The 22,481-nt window shown below is 38.7% G+C and overlaps 1 protein-coding gene across 2 annotated transcripts; it reads right to left on the bottom strand.

The window, feature by feature from the left end:
* Positions 1-8,551: 8,551 nt before the first annotated feature.
* LOC113300700 (glycerol-3-phosphate acyltransferase 1-like) lies at positions 8,552-11,294 on the bottom strand. 2 transcript variants are annotated; one of them, XM_026549860.1, is made up of 3 exons: positions 11,049-11,186; positions 10,573-10,926; positions 8,552-9,757 (listed from the first exon to the last, which is right to left on the bottom strand). In XM_026549860.1, exons 2-3 carry the CDS (start codon positions 10,792-10,794, stop codon positions 8,840-8,842), a joined length of 1,140 nt encoding a protein of 379 aa, XP_026405645.1. In that variant the 5' UTR covers positions 10,795-10,926; positions 11,049-11,186; the 3' UTR covers positions 8,552-8,839. The 2 variants fall into 2 exon arrangements, with proteins under 2 accessions (XP_026405645.1, XP_026405644.1); XM_026549859.1 differs by having other exon boundaries at positions 10,573-11,294.
* Positions 11,295-22,481: the final 11,187 nt, after the last annotated feature.

Here is a 22,481-nt window from a genome sequence, read left to right as displayed (position 1 = left end):
GTCTTAGCATTAGTTGGTAGGATGCCATGGGCACATTTCCAGATGAAGAGCTGAATGGCAGGGTTTGTATCAAGACCCCAGATTTGAGTCCAAGGGGCAGTTGGAGTATCTGAGGTATATTTAACTTGGATCTTCTTATCATAAAGTGATTTGACTGAAAATTTGTTGTTGTTGGTGAGGGACCATCTGATTTCATCCTGTTCATCCATGAAGTGAGGTGTTTGAATAATCAGGTTTTGAATATCAGGTGAGAACCATTGGTTAATAATGTTGATATCCCAATCCCCATGGGTATTGAAGAGCTGATTAACAGATATGAGATTCTCTAGGCAGAGGCTTGGTTTTTGAAGTCTCCCTGGGAGGTTTGTGACCCATCTGTCTTCCCAAATATGTATGTTCACTCCATTTCCCACCTTCCAAATGTAATATTGTTGGAGAAGAGATATGCCTTCCACAATTCCTTTCCAGATCCAAGAGTTTGTGGCCTTTGGTTTGGTATCTAATCTTATGATTTCAGTGTTGGGATAGTGGGATGCCTTCATAGTACTGCTCCATAGGGAGTCTGGCTCTGAGACAAGTCTCAAAGCAATTTTAGTAAGCATAGCCATATTGAATATTTCCATGTTTTTGAATCCCAGACCTCCTAATTCTTTGGGTTTGTTTATTGCATCCCAAGCAAAGTAATAGACTCCTTTGGATTTGTCTTGTTCTTTATTCCAAAAAAAGTCTCTTTGAATGGCATTGATCTCATTGCAAATGGTTTTTGGAATTTTGAAGCAGTTCATCTGATATATACTAGTTGTGGAAGTGACAGATTGAATCATTGTCATTTTTCCAGCAGTAGAGAGAGTGGTTTTCCATCCAGCAAATCTGAATTTAAGCTTGTCTACACAAGGCTTGAAAGCTTGGATCTTGCTTTTTGTGGTGAACAGAAGGGAACCTAGATACTTGTCTGTTGGATTAATACTTTGAACCTTCAAAGTATTACTGATGTTATCAGCAATGTCCAGGGCAGTGTTCTTGCTGAAGAAGATACCAGATTTTGAGAAGTTTATCAACTGTCCAGAGGATTGACCAAATTCCTTAAAAATCTGAATGAGATTATTGCATTCCTGAAGATTAGCTTTGCAGAATATCATGCAGTCATCAGCAAAGAGCAGGTGATTGATAGCCGGTGCATCCTTGCAAATCTGGATACCATGAATTTGTTGATGAGTTTCAGCATGGGTTAGATACCTGGATAGGGCTTCCATACAGAATAAGAATAGATATGGGGATAAGGGGTCCCCTTGTCTTAGCCCCCTAGAGGGTTTGAAGAATTTTCCTGGAGATCCATTGACCAGCACAACCATACTTGTAGTGAAAATGCATTGAGATATCATGTTGCACCAATGAGAGATGAATCCCATCTGAGATAAAACCTGAAGGAGAAAGTCCCAATTGACTCTATCAAATTCCTTTGCCATATCAATTTTAATGCCCATTGTGCCATTGTTTCCTTTTTTTCCTCTTCTAGTATTCATGTGGTGAATAATTTCATGAGCTATGGCTATGTTGTCAGATATTTGCCTTCCATGGATGAAAGCAGATTAAAAAGGAGATATTAATTTTGGTAGAAGAGGTTTTAGTCTTTGGGCAATGAGTTTTGAGATGATTTTGTAAGTAGTGTTACACAGGGATATTGATATGAATTGAGCTGGTGTAATAGGTTTTTCAGTTTTGGGAATGAGGGATATGAAGGTGGAGTTCATTTCTTTGAGGATATGCCCAGTTGTGAAGAAGCTTTGAACCATGCGGATGATGTCTTCTCCCACAATGTCCCAGTTGGCTTGAAAAAAGTTTGGGGGGAAGCCATTAGGACCTGGAGCTTTGTCACTAGTCATGCTGAAGAGAATGTTTTTGATTTCCAAGGGTTCAGGTGTTCAGATAAGGTTCTGATTCTCTTGGGTAGTAATTGTGGTGGGTATGAGCTTTATAATGAAGGGGTTGATATTGATGGGTTCTTCAGTGGCCATATTGGAAAAATGATTGGTGAAAGTTTAGGTAATTTCAGCAGTATCATGGATCTAAGTACCATCTTCTTGTTGGATAGAATCAATCCTATTCCTCCTATATATTTTCTTAGCAGCAATGTGGAAGTATCCTGTATTTTTATCTCCAAGCTTGATATGTAAGTCTCTGCTCTTGGTCTTCCAGAAAGATTCTTGCACATGTTGCCAATGTGCCACCTGAATTCTTGCTTCTTTTAGCTCTGCTCCTCTAGATGAAGTAACTGATTTTTTGTTATCCAATCCAGATGTTTGATGCAATCTTCTAAATTAGTTTTGATGTTGCCATAGAATTCCTTATTCCACTTCTTTAGCTTGACTTTGATGTCTCTTAATTTCCTTGCTATTTTTATGGCTAAAGATCCTTTATGAGTTATCTTCCAGCAGTCGGCTATAATGCTTTTGCAGTCTTCATGATCAAGCCAGGGACCAAAGAATCTGAAGGGGATTTTACCATGTCTCCAGCTAGGATTGGTATTGAGAATGATTGGGTTATGATCAGAGCCTAAGGAAGTGAGGTTTGAGATGGTGGTATTTGGGTGGTTGTCTAGCCAAGCTTCATTAGCTAGGCCTCTATCAAGTCTTTGCTTTGTAAGCTGAGTACCAGATCTCTTGTTAGTCCAAGTGAAAGGGCATTCAGTGTAGCTTAGATCAAAGAGATTTGCCTCTTCTATCTTGTTTAGGAAAATATCAGCTTCAGCTTGATTGATGGGATGCTGGCTAAATTTTTCATGATCATGAATGACAAAGTTGTAATCTCCCATAATCAACCAAGGTAAGGAGTTAGCAGCAAAGGTTTTTTCAATCATACTCCAGGAGTGTAATTTATCATTAGTAGTAAACGGACTCCCATAGTAACCAGTAAATAGCCAAGGTTCACCATGTAAAGGTTTAATGATGGCATTGATATGATGGTCAGAGAAATCCTCAATGGTGACATCAAGGTTGGTTTTCCAAGCAAGAACTAGTCCTCCAGCTGTTTTAGCTTTGCCCTTTGGTTCTACAAACCAGAAATTAATGACTCCTATATTTCCTAGGAGTTTTTTTAGATTTCTATCTTGTTGTTTGATCTCAGATAAGAAGATTACTTCTGGATTATGTTTATTTAGCATGCTGTCTAGGTATCTAATAGTGTCAGCTTGTCCTAATCTTTGGCAATTCCAAGCTATGACAGAGCAAAATTTCCAAAAATAAGATATAATAGGATATGAGAAAATGATGATTTTGTAACCTAGGAATGGGTAAGATATCCTAGCAAAGTAATTGACAGTTAACCAAAGGTCAATCCTCATAGTTAAGATGTTGCGAGTGTAATTATATAACTGGATTATGATGTGAGTTACCTGGTTGTTTGTAGGCAAATTATCTCCTTCCAGATTGCTAGTAGTATTGCTTGATAATTGTTCCTCATCCATTGTTTGCTGGATGTTGTACCTCTTAGATGAGTGGTATGCATTCCACTGCATTGTTTGGTCCTCTGGCTCATACAGTTTACGTTTAGGATCCACAAGGTGGGGGTGTTGATCAGCATCGACAGCTTTTAATTTTAGCTCATTTCTTCTCCTCTCCCATAGTAATCTTTTTTCTCTGGAGTGATCCTCCATCATCTGCTGTTGGATGGCAGCTAAGGTGGGGATGTTTTGGGATCCACTGTTGTTAATTGGTTGGTAAGGTACAGTGGTTGGGAAGATGGTTGTAGGATCCAGGGTTTCCTTAGGCTCAGTGGGATTGGCAACATTGTTAAATCTCTTTCTTGCTGCAGTCTTAATGTTGGATTTCTTCTTCCCCTGAGAGTCTTTGTTTTTGTAGCTCTCCATCAGCTTCTTATGTCTTTTTGACAAGCTAAGGCATCAGGGTTTGAGGTTGGAATTTCTCCAGTGATTGGTTTATCCATCCCAGCTTGAAAAATCAAATGTTGTGGTGGACCATCAAGTTCTTCACAGTGGTTTCTGAGAAGAGTAGTCTGTTGTGCTTTCCTCATTTTGATAGCAAATTCTTCAGCTCCAGTTTTATCAGTGTAATAATGAAGTAATGGTGGTCTGTTTGGGCTAGTTGGGGGAGTGATGGTTTTGTTGGATGATATGGGAGAATTGGGTGTGGATGGGAACTTGTTTAGAGGGATGGAAGTGTATTGTTTGACTGGAGTTCTTTGGGAGTTGTCTTCTTCTTCAATGCATAATGGTCTAGGGTGATCAAGAGTTCTGCAGATTTTGCAGAAAGCAATACCAGTGAGAGCATAAGCTAGCTCTAGCCAGTGACATGTAGATTCATCTTCATAAGCATCAATGCCATATTTTATAGGTTCGGTAACACCCACAGTGATTTGTACTTCTAGATTCTTCTCATCCTCATCTCTTCCATAAGGTTTCTTAGATCCTTGGTGAATACCAGATGGAGCAATCATGTTTTTTATGTTTGGGATAATGTGAGTTGGGATTCTCTTAACCAAAGCCCAAATGCAGACTTTATAGAAATTGGCTTCATCAATGAAGTCTGGTCCTGAGGATGGGACGTCATTTAAAACAATGAGCTTGAAAAATTCCTCTTGTTCCTCCTTTTCTGAAAATTTTGCAGTCTTCAATGCTAGTCAGCCTGATTTGGTAATAATTTCTTCATTTCTTCCAGAGAGAGACTTCAGCATTCCTTTGTAATTCCCAGTTGGTATTGATGAATCTTGTTATTTCTCTTGTTTCATAGGATATGTTGCTGCAGAATCTTCCAATGAAAACCCATTTCCAATCAACCTTCTTCTTTGGTAGAGTGTTATCTTTGTTGATAAAGACTTTGGGGAAGAGGTCTGCTGGCATTTTTAGTGAGGAGTTCATTTGTTTCACTAGGTTGTTTATATTTTATGTATTCTTAGTTCCTGAAGAGGAGGCCATGGGAGTATGGGTGTTGGATTTTTTATGAGGGAAGTTGTGAAAGGAGTAGAGGTGAAGGGGGATTTCAAGGCTTAGATTTGGATTGTCTTTTTGTTTCACTTTAATTTGAAATTTGAAATGTATGTTGTCAGTCTACTTAAAGTACATACTATTTGTTTGTTATAGTTGTTTAGGGGTTGTATGAGAGTGCCAAGATAAGTTAGAGCTGTGGTGCTCAGACCAGGCATAAGACCAAGGATAAGACCATGGTTTCCAGCTAAGAGATTCCTTCACATGGATGAGTTTGAAGCTGCCTTGGACTACTAGCAATCTGAAGGAGCAGAACCTGTAAGCATGAGCAAAGCCAAGACAATATCCATAATACTTGATGATCGAAATTTGCATATACCAGTACCTATAGGAGTTGATCCATGTGATAACTGTGTATTCTATGTTCTGATAGTGATATAGGCTTTGTACTTTATCTTGAGAGATCATGATTATTTTGATAGTGAATGTGTATTCTAAGGTAGATGTGTACTCTACGCTGGTATAGTGACTTGTGTGTTGTGGTTTGGTTAACATCCACCTAGTAATTTTTTTGGTTAGTTGAGGGAGTGGGTGGTTGTGTTTGATGATGTGTCGGTTTTGATAGGAGGTTAACCTTTGGTACATAATGCAGACGATTGGAAGACATATGTACTTTAAGATTCTTGTAATTTTGGACTGCAGTGTGGCATTAACAAAATATGTGAGGGTTATGTGGGTTTCCTGATGTATGACAGTGATGTGTGCATAACTGTTACGTATATAATCAGAAACTTTTTTGTCTCTCATTGAGTGGGTTCTACTAGTGGGATTCAAAGTGAAAGCGATGATAATAGAAATATGTACCATGTCATGTACCTTGCTTAACTCAGTAGCTGGGTTAACACCATACATGTAATGTGTGTGTCTACAAACCTTTGTCTTGAGCATTGAGTGTGGTTCGTTGGAGGAGTGGTACATGTAATGTGCGCATTTGCTAACCTTTATTTTGAGTATATAGTGTGATCCGGTTTTGATAATGCTGGCACTGAAATTTGGTAGTTGGGGTAGATTCCAAAATTCATTAATGGAATCAGATATGAGAGTGAACTTGAGAGAGTGATTGTGAATATTTTCTTCTTCTAATTTTCTCGGGTTCCCATATACAGACCCAATAGGATTTTCAAATTCATTTGAAGGTGGTGGGTCATAAAATGGATTCAAATCCGGACTGAAGATAGAACGATTTGAATATTTTCTTTTCGAATCGTTGCCAGGTGTCTGCAGTCGCCCACGCATGACCAATAAGCGGAGATTGCGTTTGATAGGTCTTTGCATGCATAGCGTAGGCACGATCTTTTTTAAAATCTGAAATTTCTGATCTCGAAAAAGGTACACGGGTGGATAGGATGTATCAACTTTTGATCTTCTCATCCAGTATTTCTTAGAGGAAATTAACAGTTCTATTTTCCAATTCCATAACTCTGTACCTTCCTTCATCCAATATCGCAGTACCCAATTTAGCAGTACCCAATTTAGACCCCAGCAATTATCCCTATGACGAAGCGAGAGTATACTGAGAATTTGTGTCAGACTGAACAGCCGGCTATGTCGACTAATCAGGGGGCTAGTAATGAGGCAAGATGCAAGAGGACCAAGCATAGCATGCATGAGAAGCAGGTAATGATGTTTGATAGACTTGTGGTAGTTTTTGATTTTTGGGTATTGATATTTATATTTTTACTTGTATTTTGGTTTATCGTTGAATTCAGTGTTGAAGTTGATCTGGAAATCTCTAATTTCCGGTATTTGCAAATAGTGGAGGTAAGCAGTGATGAGGATGCAGAGTTGGAAGATCAAGCAGATGTTGAATGCAGAGAGGGTGACCAGAGAGAGAAGCCTATTGTGCATGATCGATCCAAATCTCAGGTGTTTAGTTCCCAGTTTCCTCAACTTCAAGCAGCCAAGGAGGGGTGGGTAATTTGGGCTGTTCACCCTGACAAAGGTCAAATCGTGGTTAAAGAAGGCATTAACCTTGTAGGGGAGGAGCGCATTGTGAGTGGTGGTGCCATCCAGGGATTCTTCTCTGCACCAGTTCCTGATACACACAAGCTCAAGATACGAGAGAATGAGCGTCTTGGCCGTCCACAAGACACTGTGGTCTTCCCCAATTTGCTTATGCTTGCTCCCAAGATGCGTCGGTTGGCGGAATCTGCAGTTGACCTTGCCTTGTTCGGTCCCGGAGAGGTAACTGCTTCTGCTGATATGCCTGATGAGGTGGTTTTGCCTGTGCCTATTCCCAGGGGAAATTTCTCTGCGACAAGGCGAAGTCTACCCCGTAGCAAGACTGGGTTGGTAGTGAAGCTGCATCAGGAGATAATTTTTGTGGTAGCCTTGTCCTTCCAGATGGAGTGAGTGGATTTGTGTGAAGGTTTGGCTTGCCGTTTTTTGAAGTTGATGGTTTTGTACGAACATTTAGCAGTACTGTTGTTGTGTTTGTTTAATTTGGGCATGTATCTGGTAGTGTTTTGGTTGCTGTTTATATGACTAAAGGTATTTTGATTAGTGATGGTTATTTTATCATAGTTGTAAATAAGGTTTATTTTGATGTGTGTGGTAGGATTCTGATTTTGAATGGTTCTAATCTGATATTGGGTACTGAGTTGGGTATTGTGGTTTGAAGTTACCTCAAAGGATGTGTTGGTTCGTATTTGGATAGAGGCATGGGATTGATTTAGAATAGGAATATCTTTATCATGGCTGACATTTGAGTTTTGCCAACTAATAACAGTTATCTCGTTGGAATCAAGAGAGTAGAGAGTTATAGCATTATTTGAATGTAAGATAGCATAGGGAAGAAAAACTTTCAAGCTTACCAGAATCTAGAAGAATTTGGGTAACAGTCTTGTCATCATACTCGCTCCATTGAGAAGACAAGCTTTCAAGCTTAGATTTGCAGAGCTTTAAGTATTTCCATGGCCAATTTGAGGCGAGAGCTGACTGAGTATCCATAGTTTGTAGAATGTTGAGAACTTCCAGCAGACATGTTTCAATAAGTGAAGACCTTATCTGCATCAGTGAAAGGATATTGGGTGGTTTATGGAATTCAGGGTGTTCTAGGAGGTGTAGAGATTTCAGAGTTTGATAATTTTGCTGAGTGCAGTCTATTCTAGGGGATTTAGAATTGTGAATGGTGAGGGGTTTGAGAGATTTGTTTGTGATATCAGCTTGTGTCAAGATTTTGAAACGTTCCCATCATGTCATTGTGCTAGTAGCAGTAAAATAATTGAGAGATTTGTGAGTTTGAGGCGACTTGATTTCAGGTGATTCTTTGGTGATTGTGAAGCTGTGATTGTCAATTGAGTGATTTTGATCACTGCAGTTGCATTGATAGTTTGGATTGAGTGATTTGAGAATCATTTGAAGCACCAGCTAGTACATCCGGCTAACTTCAGGCTAAAAATGACCGTTATTGGACCGTTAGGAGATAAGACAAAGAGAGATCAGGGAAGAAAGCCGGAACAAGAGGAGAAATCATGTTAGGAGAGAGGGCGGAGCTTCATTTTCCGGCTCTGCAAGTATTTTCTTGAAAATGCGAAAATGTGGCTTGAAATGTGAGGTTTAACGATAGAAATTTACAACTTTCAGATATTTTTAGATGATCTACATAACTTTCTTTTCCCTTTCTTCAAACTACAATAGAGTTGGACTAAAATTCCCAAAAACAAAAGGAAAAGTGACAAGAAAAACAGGAGAGAAACAAGAAAGCCAAAAGTGGTCATATACTATATTCATATCCATGGTTACTCTTTTTATATTCAGCTTACACTGTACTTCCCATCTCACACCACCCACACTCAAATGCAAACACATGTTGGAGCGAAGCTATTGATATCACCATTGCTACTCCGAACAAATACCATCATTGCCAGCCAGAATTCTATATTTTTCCCTGCGTGTGAGATTGGTACATTCAAACCCTAATGCCTGTCCAATCATTTTCTGTGCGAGATTGGCGATTTCATAGCTAGACCTTCCCGAAGTCCCGCACTTGGGAGCCCTCAATATCTTTTCCAAGAACTCGAGATGATAATGAGGGCTAGGATTCATTAAGAAGAAGAAGGAATCCAACGCCTTGTATCCCCTCACGGTAGTTCCATAAAACATGCTGCCTTTGGCTGATACAGCTACTGGCACAATAGATTCTGCAATTTCTGAGAATAAGGGACTGAATCGCAACAGGTAAGGTTCCCTACACGTAGTTCCCTCTGGGCAAACCACCAAATCACTCTTCGTAAGTAATTTCCTCATCAAATCTCCATCTTTAACACGGTCACGGCTTAACCGGACAGTTCTTATGGGTGCTAAAATCTCAGAGATCTTGCTAAGACTGTAAGTAACAGCCATAACATTTCGTTTCAATGTGGATGACAGAATCACGGGATCAATTAACGTTCGATGTGAACACACATACAGTGTGTTTAATGCACCAAATTGGCCAGGGTCGCAAGACCCGCAGATGCACCGTGAGTATGGAGCATGCTTTTCGCTGGTATGTGATTCTGAAGGGAGTTTAGCACGGATTTTCATACCAGTAGTTGCTGCAACCATTAAACCGTAATTGTATGGCATTATTCTTCCGATCAAAAACCGAGAAACAGCCAGAAAAACTCCCAACGGTAGCCATAGAAAAACAGCCAGGGAATCCAACGGTGTAGGCCGTGCAACAAGACGCCCGTCATGAAAGATCAAGGGTTTAGGATAATCCTTTCTTTGTAAGCATGTTGTTGTTGATGAGTCAGCTGGAAGAATGTATTGTTCCTGTCAAAAACATAAAAGCCAGTACAGAGTTTAACCACATCTCAGAAGCCAGAAACAAGGGCATTGACTTTGTTTTGTACTGGAGAGTTAGTTGTGGTGAATTAAGTATGGATACAACTATATACCACACTATCACATCCATTACCGGGATTGAGAACCAACTTGCAAAATTAAGTTTTCTAGAGATATCACGAGATATGAATTAAATGTGCTCTTAAATAAAATGCAGTTGCAAAGTCAGAACTTCATGACATCAAGAGTTGGGTCTATACCTGTGGAGTATTGAATTGGGATTTTTAATTACTGTGGATTTTTGTATTTCAATGTTTTCACAACATTCCTCCATGTTTGCAATGCATGCATGTGAGAAGGGAATGTCCAAAACTACAAATCACCCTAAATCTATGCTAAACTATTGCTTTCCAATTATTTGGATCTAAATGAAAGTAGAGAGTCGAAAAATAAAATAAAATGTAGCTAAAACTACGATATATATATATATATATATATATACATGATGAGACATGTTTTCAGTTGGCAATTCCATAAATAGTACTAAAGTAGCTTAAAATCAACACATCAAAGAAAAACAAAATATCCTACCCAGTGGACATATTTGACTCTTTTGATTCAGCAATTTAACTAGTCATTTTCCATGAACAAATTTTAATTCATCTGTTAATTTTGATTACTTAAAACTAACAAAAACAATAATTGTAAAAAAATATCAAAAAAAGAAAAAAAAAACAAAAAAACCGGAGGGCCTAAAACATAAATGAAATATCAATGAAAAGGAAAAGAAAAAGGAACAATACCTGACAGAAAAACACAGATGAATCAGTTTCAGGCTCATTACCAAGCCATAAATCGATCTTCTTATCGTCTCCAAGAATTTTGCTAATGGTTTCATATTGGGAATCCCCAGTCACGAGCCCCGGTGAAGCCACTAATCCAAGGCTAAACCCACCCAAGGTCTTCAATTCAGTACCAATGACAAAATCCGAACTCAAATATTCACGAAGAAATGGATCAATCATTATCCTAGGAAGTGAACTTGAAACATACTTCTTTCCCCCACAACTTGAAAACACTTTATAAGTATTTTCTTGAATATTTTCCAAGAAAAATCGAGGAAGAACAGCTTTTGCAACTGATTTTACGTCCGAAACCTTAAGACCCACCAAGGAAATGAAGATCATAAGGTGAACAGAAGCATCTTCCAAGCAAATACTTTCCAAGAACCAAAGGAGAGGTGATATCAAGAGTAGAATAAGAGCTCTTAATGGACTACCTGCTTCTAGAGCTACAAGCATAAAATATGGAAAAGTGGATTTGAATATTAACAGAGTTCCTTCTAATTTGGTTATTACACTTGGATTCATTACTACCTTATAATATTTTTACAAGAGTATGAAGAATGTGATCGAAGTTAACTTAGTGATGGTATCTGTGAAAGCAAGAGCTAGACATGTGAGATATTTATAGCACTGAGATAGAGAGAAGGAAGAAGCCTTTGTTTTGCATTAGTAATTACTTTTGCAGGGATTTCTGTTTAGTGTTTTAAAGTTTTACTAGAACATACTGTACGAGTTTAGCATTAATTATAATGGAGCAAAGTAATTTATTACTGCTAATTTTACTCACATAAATGGTGTATACCATATACAATGTGTGAGGTGCATGTGTAACAGTTTGTGAGAGTTTTTCTAGTTATTGGAGGAAATTTTGTGTGATTGGATCTGAAATTAGATGTGAATAGTGAGTACTAGCTGGATGAATCAATCAGTTTTGGTTGTGCCTTAAACGTGATCTGTGAGTGATGTATATTTAGCCATGTACTGCTTCAGTTACGTTTTACTATGTTCTGCTGAAAATAACGTACGTAGAAATGTCAGGTCATGCATATGGCCAGATTAACAAGTTGATAGCCACCAACTTGGCAGAGTCATTCTCAGAAACTAAAGTTGTTTCCATAATTTGAGTGTCTTATTAATTTCAAACCGTACATACTTTCACAGAGGGACTGGGATGATCTAGACTCCAGAGTCAAGACGGAGTCATTGACCATATACATAAGATCAATTAACATATATCCTGTCCCATTAATTAGCTATGCTTTTCATATTATTGATCAATCCTCCAACGGCTTTTCCTTTTGATTTAATTTGAATCAGATCCATTGATCATCTTAACAGTTAGAAGCCCGGAAATCAACAGTGTTTCTTGATAATTGCATGATGGAGCTTTATGACACAAAAAAAACCATGATTTATAAAGGGATACCACCATTAGCGGGTGATACCAATTCAGGATCCGACTGTCAGATATGTTAAAATTTATTTGTCCTATATGGATTGGTATCACCCCAAATAATACTGGTGTCCCCTTTATAAATCGTGAAAAAAACTTCCAAAGCGATTATTTCTAAAAGGTATTTCACAAAGCACTGCCAAAAAATATTGCATTCCTAAAAATAAAAATGAGATGTACGTGATTTGATCATTCACACCATAAAGCGATTATTCTTGAAAATAGACACGGTGGTTGCATTCACTGGTACCTAATATCCATATGTATTGATGTCAAAGTAAGTGTGAATGAACTTTAAAATCAAGGAAAAGTATATACACATTATTGGAGCTGATTTAATGAGATCGTGGAAGGTGATTTCGGAATAGTAACGTTACTGCTTAGTGACTTGCTTAGCAACATTCTTTTGGAGCCGGTAATCTGTCAAATTTGTCCCACAATGAAACCCGAAATCAGATCGATAAAGGAGTATCAAAATAGAAATTGATACGACTCTGGCTGATGTGAGAGGGAATTAATAGAGAGAGCCTCGATATTATCATCCTGTTACTTACCACTTGTTGGGTGCAATAATCAAAAACAAGGAAAAAATCAAATAAGTAAAAATTATTGATACTTAGCTCCTTTATAATGGAAGTGATCGATTTGACGAAACGGCCGATCTCCCCAAATCTCCGCAACAGGAAAAACTTTGGAAAAAACAGAGTGAGTCACGTGTTCAACACGTTGCCCTTAAGACATTAGCGCCCGGCTACACTCAAGAGTGATGCTATAGCCCTCACAGGACGGATATCTCCAGGATAAAACACCCTACTACACCTACTACTAGCATATGTAGTAGATGCTCAACTTGAGCTTGGCAACTCCGAAAAAACCGTTAAGGAAAATCGCGAACTCTTAAAAAACGCTATAAAATATTTTCCCTTTGGGATCCCTCTAAATATAGAGCAACCTCTTTCCCATAGATTTTACAAAAGTAGTGAATTTCTTTATATAATGGAATCAAACAATTTAAGAAGAAAAACTCCCCGATGTGGGACTAAAAGGTTTATATAGTTTCTTAAAACTACTAAAAATTGGAAACTCCACGATGTGGGACTAAAAAGTTTCATTCACAAAATAAAACAATAAATTATAATTTTTTATTAAAACTTTAAAAAATCAACAAAATCAACAAAATCAACAAAGTTTTAAAGTTTTAAAGTTTTAAACTTTAAAAAATCAACAAAATCAACGATGCCAAAAACTTGTTAGGCCTATGAAAGGGTATAAAAATTATCCCCGGCAGCGGCGCCAAAAACTTGGCAGGCCCGGAGAGGTGTATAGAAATAAAGCGATAAAAACGGGGGCCTACAGTAATACCGCAAGTGCACGGTCGTCGGTTGTAGCTCGTGCAAGTACGGGTCGATCCACAGAGACTGGGTGTGTTTTGGAGTTTCTAGCTATTTTGGGTTCTAAATTTGCTAATGGGCTTTGAATACCAAAGGGGTCTTGAATATCAATGGGCTTTGAATACCCTTTGGAACTGTTGGGCTGAACTGAGCTTGGGCTCAGAAATGTGGACTATGGGCTTTAGGTCTTAAACAACTGGGCTTTGGTTAAGCCTGAATTGGATTGGGCTCAGCTTTTGAAGTGAGTTTTGGGCTCAGTTGGTTTTTGCCTTTGCTTGGCTGCAGGAAGCAGCAGCAACAACAGCAACAGCAGCTGCAGGAGGGCAACAGCAACAGCAGCTACAGGAGAAAGAAGTGGCAGCAACAGCTGCAGCAGTGCAAAGAAAGAAGACTGCAGCACAAAAGAAACAGCAACAGCAACTGCAGCAGAACAAGTGACAGAGAAGGCAATGTAGCAGCAGAAGTGGCAGAGCACAACAGCACAAGGCCAAGAAGAAGGAAAAGCAGTTAACAGGAAAAGGAGTAGCAGCAGGGGAAGCAAATAGTATAAGGCAGCAGTGCAATGCAGCAAGGCAAAGGCAAGTGCACAGCAAGGCCAAGGAAGGCAGCAGCAACAGAGTTGCAGCAAGCCAAGTGCAGTAACAAGAAAAGAAGTAGCACAAGCAAGGAATAAAATGCAAACAAAATGAACATGGAAGTAAAACAGTGACAGAAACAAAGAACAAAGCAACTACAAGCATAAAACAGTGCAAGATGAACCAAGGCCTAAGCCAAGGGCAGGGGTGATAAAGAAACTGAAATGAAGCAAGGCTAAGCTAAGGCAAGATTATAGGCAAACAAATAGAATGGGAAGAAAACTAGCTTGCTATGAGCACTAGTTTCTCCCAATGCTCAATCACAGTACAACCTAAGCATACAACAAGAATGGCAAGAAAATCAGCTTGCTATGAGCACTGATTTCTTGCCATTGCACAATTAGTTCAAAGCTTCACAGATGTATCTAGCCTAGCATTCCTTCAAATTAACAGTGACAAAGAAATGAGGATAACATGTAAACAAGAACATCACACATTAACAGTAAACAACACTAACAGGAATTGAAAACAAGAAATTGAAACATATACATTTAACATGAGCACACTAACAGGAAAATAACACTTTTAACATATGCAGTGAAACTAAAATGGAACATTAACATGAAAACCTTAACAGAACATAATGAACATGAAATTAAATTGAGCTGAAATTGAACATTTAACAGGACATGAAAATTAACAGAACTTAGCAGTTCTGGATGCAGGCTAATCCCAACATAGTTATTACAACACACACATAAGGCTATTTATAGTCACAGACCCAAATTTCTCAAAATTATAAAATTAGGGTTTATAGAAAAATCCCCAAATTCCAACAGTGAAATTAGCTCACCTAATCGTCAAATTGACGTCGACCCATCCTTTCTCTGACTCTCATGTATCACTCCATGCCTTCAATTTCACTCTAGCTCGACCTAATTTACCAATTTTGCACGCCTAGGGTTTCTGAAAGAGAACGTGCAAAAATTGAGAAATTAGATGGACTAGGGAGATGGGAGTAGATGGTATTGGTTGTTGGGTGATGGGGTGATGATGGTGGAGGAGTGGTGGTGGCAGTGGAGTTGGTGGTGATGATGGTGGTGCGGCAGTTGCAGGGTGATGGCTCTGCAGAGGGGGTTGGTGGAGAAGAAAGGGTTCGATGGTTTGGGAGAGAAGGGTGTTTGGTTAGGTGGATGGGTTCGGTCGCTAGGGTGTTAGGCAGGTTCATCGAGTTCGATGTTTCGTGAGATGGGACGCGAGATGCGAAGCTGGTAGGTGAATCAGACGGTGATGCGGAGTGAAGCTTGTAGCGACCGTCAGATTATATGATACAACAAAATCAACGATGCCAGATGGAGTTAGGTGTTGTAGTGTTAGGCGGAGATATCAAACTTTGATGAACAGCAAGGGAGCGACCGTTGGATTCAACTACCATCTAATCTGAAGGCTTGGAATTTCAGCGCTGTGGTGCTCGGCAGAGACTTCAGATTTTGATGCTCTATGAAGGAGCGACCGTCGGATGCTTCTGAGAAATGATCTGATGGCTGAGAACGGAGGCGCTTTTGTGTGTAGAAAATGAGGTTGTGCGCACCATTCTTCGCGGCTTCCTTGCGTAATTTCTCCCGGCTTTTCACTACTTTTCTGCTCTTTTCGCTCCGCGACTCATCCGAACTTTATTTATTACCTAAAAATGCAAAATTAATTAATAAAAATATTTATTCTTGAAAACAATGAAAATACAGAATATGGGATAAAATGTAGAATTACTGCACAAAAGATGAGTTAAATGCCAACAAAAAGGGATAAATATATACAATATTTGGCACTCATCAAATACCCCCAAACCTGAATTTTACTTGTCCTCAAGTAAAACAAAACTAAGGAAATCCTAACTATACCACTGTCGCTGGTCTCTCGAATGCATTTAGCGTATGCACTAAGCCTTTTAAACCACTAAGTGTCCCTAGTGGACGAGTGAAGTCTCCTGAAGGTTTACCAGAGGTGTGCCTACAAAACCTAAGGACAAAATATAAGCTCATATTCCATCAAATGTGACATGTGCAAAACAGTTTAAGCTCACAGCAAATGGAGATGTCAATCTAGCTATCGAAGGCACAATCCTAGCACTGATAACAAAAAAAGACATGTGATAAGAGTGTAAAGTGTATCTACACATGTGTAAAGAAAGATCTGAAGTTATGACTACTAATCACCAAGAGATAGTTTCTCAGGCTAAGAACTGAGGTCGAAATCTAGCTAGCTGTCCGGACTTTACGAGAATTGTGAATGAGTTGGAGGTATTTCACAATTGCTCGCGTTGTACATCAATGGCATACACCCTCCTTGCTTATTACAATGAAACAACAAAAGATGACTATTTACATGACTCTTATTTACATTGACTATTCTCTTTTATTTTTGGAACAAGAGATGATGGAATTGATAAATACTTGATTTTTTTGGTATTTTTCTTCTTTTTTTTTTTTTTTTTTCTGAATATACATCGATTTTTTTTTTTTTTTTTTTTTTTTTTTTTTTTTAAACTGATACACTATTGATACATAACAATAAAGAACAAAAGATTACATGACACTTTGCAAGAGGTAGCCCTTTTTGATGCACCCAGTTAAATTCGATGGTTGTCTTTCTTAATGTAACCTCCATCTTCTATCCCAACCAACCAAAGAACAAACTAGTCAAGTTTCGTTCAGTATTCTAAAGTGATTGGCAATCGTAACTTCCTATCCAACACCTTGAAGATCGAGGCCATACATGTATTGGTAGATCGTGCGCGTGCAAATTTCTTATCACTATGTGAATTGTGCTAGAATCAGGGTGCCTAAATATCTAGACTAAGACTCCTAATAAAAATACATATTTGCACAAGAGTCAACATTTCAAGGTAAATGAGCTCCATTTTTATGATTTTTTTCAATTTTTCAATTTTTTTTGAATTTTGATTTTTCAATTTTTTTTTTTTTTTTTGGAATTTTTCAATTTTTTCAAAAAGAAGGAGTTCGTTTTTAATTATAGCAAATTATCATGGTATCTACTCTATACCCCCAAACCTAAACTAAACATTGTCCTCAATGTTTCAAAATATGAAAAGAATTAAAATGCAACATATGGAAAGGGACATGCTGAGTAGAGTAAAAGGAGAGAGAATACCCGATTTCGGCGAAAGCATAATTAAAACTCCGTTTATTCAAGGCAAAAATCCAACATATTTCAGCCGAGATCATATTGGATTAGAAAAATATATACAAAATGAACAAAATGGTTTTTAAAATTTATCTACTGGATTATATACAAAAAATTCACCATACACTAACAATCTAAAGAGTTGAGGATCAACCCAAAAGAAAAAGTGTAGAGACAAAGAAAGTTTCAAAACACTAAAATTGGACTTAAATGGGAATGAGAGTGAAAAACCGAATGAATTACCCCTAAACCTAAATTGTTCAACAGGTTTACTTTTAAGCACAAAATCTAACAATTTTAAGGGTTCAGGATTCAAAAGGTCTAACTCATAATGGACTGTTTTCGGGATGGGCAAACATGCAATTTCCAACTGTGGCTCTTTAAATGTATTATATTTTGAAGCAAAATAGTCCAAGAGGACTTGGGAAGCACACAGTTCCAATCCTAGATTAGGAATTTTCAGAAAAGTTGGTTTGACAATATGGGTACAAACCAAATCTAGGTTGGGTGGAAGGCCATCAGATTGTGACTTAGGTAGAAGAATAGGCATATTATTATCAATCAAATCAAAATCTTCTAACTCATCTACACATGTCACATCATGCTCACAATCATCAATCAAATTGCCAAGATCACAATCAGAATTATCAACATCATCAACAGATTTATTCTCATGTATCGGCACATCAGGGGAAACATCACATGGAATACTAGAAGAAATATCATGCATTAAGGTCGGGGCAGAGAAGCCTAATGTATTTGAACCCAAAGGTTCCATAACATTTTCAGTATAGACATGTTCTTCTAACATAACATCATAATCATCATCATCATCATGATAGGCATTTTGCAATCTAGGATAATTTTCAATCCTAAGGTCGGAGCTATTACAAGAATAAAACTCTAATTCATGAGGGTGATTCATAACATGTGGTGTTGTTCCTGTTTCCCTAACGGATTCCCATTGATGGGTTTTTTCTGCAATCTCGGCTAAAAAATTCCATGCATCATCCACAGATTTATCAATAAACTCACCATTACACATAGACTCAACCATGGTTCGAGATTTAAAGTCTAGTCCCTCATAGAGGATGACGACAAGTCTCCACTTCTCAATTCCATGGTGCGGACATTCACTCAACAAATCATTAAAACGTTCAAAATAGTGAAAAACAGTTTCCTCATCCAATTGGACAAAACAATTGATACTTTGACGAATAGCGATGGTCCTATGATGTGGAAAAAAATTTTGGAAAAATTGATTAGTGAGTTGTTCCCAAGTGGTGATTGATTGTGGTCTCAAACCGTAAAACCATGTTTTGGCCCTTTCCTTTAAAGAAAATGTAAACAAACGCAATTTCAGAGAGTCTTCGGACAAATGATCAGGTTGCATAGTCCGACAAATTTGTTCAAACTCTCTTACATGAGTATAGGGGTTCTCAGAATCGAACCCTCGAAATATAGGAAGTATTTGTATCATGCTTGCATTTATTTTAAAAGGGTTATTGGTTTGAGGTAAGACAATACATGATAATGGAATTTGTATTGATGGGTACATGTATTCATGGAGAGCACGAGGTTGGTCCATTTTGAAATGACACAAAGCCCACTATTTGGTTTTAAATGGGAAAATTTTAAAAATTTGGTTTATGGGAAAATTTTGGTTTTGATGGGCTATAAAAGAAAAGTTTGGTTTAAAATGGGAGAAAAATTTAATTTTTTTTTTTTTTTTTTTTTTTAAATAAAAAGAAGAAAATAAAATTTGGTTTTTGAAATGGGAGCAAGCCCACTGTGCAAGCCTCTGATGAAATGAAGGCTGCGGCCTACGAAAATCCAAGTTTTAATTTTGAAAGTTTAATTTGGCCCAGTTGGTTAAGGCCCGAAGTTTGTTTTAAAACTTTGGTTTCGAGGTCCACTCTTGAGTGGAAGCAAGTCCACAATCAGTTATAAGCTCAGCTGGGTTTAAACCCAGAGTCCAAAATATAAGTCCAATGGAAAAATTTAAACAAGCCCACACAAAATAAATACAAGCCCACAAATTAAACAACAAGCCCACAAATAAATTATTACAAACCCAAAATAGAAAAATAAATAGCCCAAAAAATTGGGTTAATTATTACAAGCCCACAATTAAAAAATTGGAAGCCCACAGGTTGGGTTCTCTCAATGAATGGGTTTAGGCTTACCTTTTTAGCACAGCCCAGCTGCTCTGATATTGTTGCAAAAACCCAGTTGGGTTTTGGTTCTTTTCCTTGGTGGCGTCCCAGCAGAGGAAAAACAGGTTCAGAATCAGCAGGTCCAACAGCAAATGAAATGAAGCAGATGCAGATGCAAATGCTATGCAATGAAATACAAAATAGCTAAAAAAACACAGATAAAACACAGCACCAATCCCCGGCAACGGCGCCAAAAACTTGTTAGGCCTATGAAAGGGTATAAAAATTATCCCCGGCAGCGGCGCCAAAAACTTGGCAGGTCCGGAAAGGTGTGTAAATGAAGCGTGATAAAAACGGGGGCCTACAGTAATACCGCAAGTGCACGGTCGTCGGTTGTAGCTCGTGCAAGTACGGGTCGATCCACAGAGACTGGGTGTGTTTTGGAGTTTCTAGCTATTTGGGTTCCTACATTGTTGTTGGGCTTTGAAGCCTTTTGGCTTCAATTGGGCTTAATGGGTTTGATAACAATAAAATGAACTGAGCTTGGGCTCAGTTGGTCTTTGAAGTGCAAATGGGCTTTGGCCTTAAACTTAGGCTTTTGATTTTAGAAACTGGGCTTGGTTACTGAGGACTGGGCCTTAGGCTTCACTGAAGTGAATTGGGCTCAGTTGGACTGTGGACTCAGTTGGCCTTGGATCTTTAGCTAAGCCTTTGGGGAGGAAGCAGCAGTGTTAAGACTGCACAGCAGAAGGGCAGCAGCACAAGTGAAGCAAACAATGCAAAGCAGCAGAAGTGAAGCAAACAATGCAGTAAAAGAAAACAGCAACAGCAGCTGCAGGGCAGATAGTAATGCAGCAGAGAAAGAGGTGCAGGGCAAGTGCAACACCAGTAGTAGCAGCAACAGCAGGGAAGGCAGCAGCACAAGTGCTGCACAGCAGCTGCAGATGAGTTGCAGCAGCAGCTGCACAAGCAGTGCACAGGAAAGCAAAGGCTGCAGCAACAGCTGCTGCAGCAGACAACAGCAGAGGCAGCAGTGTAGCAGAAACAGACAAGGCAGTGCAGAAAATGCAGCAAGCAAAAACAACACAGGGCAAAAACAAGAAACAAAACAAATGAAAACTAAACAGCAACAAAACAATGAACAAAAGCAAAACAAAACAAGAATGAACCAAGGCCTAAGGCCAAGGGCAGGGGTATGGTGAAGCTGAAAGTGATAACAATGCAAGTAGTAGTAGTGGCTCTAGGCATACCAATGGAATGGGAGGAGAATTAGCTTGCTATGAGAACTAATTCCTCCCATTGCTCAATCACAACAATGCAATAGAGTAAAGCATACAAATGGAGTGGGAAGAAAACTAGCTTGCTCATTGTCACTAGTGAGCACTAGTTTCTCCCCACTGCTCAATCAAAACAGTGTACTGAAAGCTCTAACCTAGCACACCATCACTTCTTGACAATGAATTGAAACACAGTTGAACAAACAAGGAACAAACATCACAACTGAAATTGAAATAACTGAAATTAAACCTTAACAGACATCACAAGGAACAAACATCACAACATGTAAACTACTAAACAGGGAATTAACACAGGGAAAGAAACCACAATTAAACAGAAATGAACATGAATAGAAATGAACAGAAATGAAATTGAAAATTATCATATTAACAGAACTTGAAAGTTCTGGATGTTGGCTATTCCAAACATAGTTATTACAACACACACATAAGGCTATTTATAGTCACAGACCCAAATTTCTCAAAATTATAAAATTAGGGTTTATAGAAAAATCCCCAAATTCCAACAGTGAAATTAGCTCACCTAATCGTCAAATTGACGTCGACCCATCCTTTCTCTGACTCTCCTGTATCACTCCATGCCTTCAATTTCACTCTAGCTCGACCTAATTTACCAATTTTGCACGCCTAGGGTTTCTGAAAGAGAACGTGCAAAAATTGAGAAATTAGATGGACTAGGGAGATGGGAGTAGATGGTATTGGTTGTTGGGTGATGGGGTGATGATGGTGGAGGAGTGGTGGTGGCAGTGGAGTTGGTGGTGATGATGGTGGTGCGGCAGTTGCAGGGTGATGGCTCTGCAGAGGGGGTTGGTGGAGAAGAAAGGGTTCGATGGTTTGGGAGAGAAGGGTGTTTGGTTAGGTAGATGGGTTCGGTCGCTAGGGTGTTAGGCAGGTTCATCGAGTTCGATGTTTCGTGAGATGGGACGCGAGATGCGAAGCTGGTAGGTGAATCAGACGGTGATGCGGAGTGAAGCTTGTAGCGACCGTCAGATTATATGATACAACAAAATCAACGATGCCAGATGGAGTTAGGTGTTGTAGTGTTAGGCGGAGATATCAAACTTTGATGCACAGCAAGGGAGCGACCGTTGGATTCAACTACCATCTAATCTGAAGGCTTGGAATTTCAGCGCTGTGGTGCTCGGCAGAGACTTCAGATTTTGATGCTCTATGCAGGAGCGACCGTCGGATGCTTCTGAGAAATGATCTGATGGCTGAGAACGGAGGCGCTTTTGTGTGTAGAAAATGAGGTTGTGCGCACCATTCTTCGCGGCTTCCTTGCGTAATTTCTCCCGGCTTTTCACTACTTTTCTGCTCTTTTCGCTCCGCGACTTATCCGAACTTTATTTATTACCTAAAAATGCAAAATTAATTAATAAAAATATTTATTCTTGAAAACAATGAAAATACATAATATGGGATAAAATATAGAATTAATGCATAAAAGATGAGTTAAATTGCCAACAAAAAGGGATAAATATATACAATATTTGGCACTCATCATTAATCGTTTTCCAACAATCCCCACATGAATGAAAACTCAATAAAACATGAAAACACAAATAGATCTTGGTAAATCAACATCCCAACCTCACGATCCAAACAGACTGATCGTGCAAGTGTCATACTAGTCATTTCTACGTCCTCTCCCTCACACAAAAGTGTGTTGACCCCAGGGTCATACTATGGATTGCATAAATCATTATAGTATTGAGAGCTTTCATCTTTAGTTCTCACATGGTGAGACTATAGGTATCTTCACCAAAGTGAAAAAGCATGAACTAGTGAACCCT

This window comes from Papaver somniferum, chromosome 1, assembly GCF_003573695.1.
Source record: "Papaver somniferum cultivar HN1 chromosome 1, ASM357369v1, whole genome shotgun sequence".
Taxonomy (NCBI): Eukaryota; Viridiplantae; Streptophyta; class Magnoliopsida; order Ranunculales; family Papaveraceae; genus Papaver; species Papaver somniferum.
Note: the sequence above shows the minus strand (reverse complement) of the source record. Positions and strands in the feature narration are given on the sequence as shown.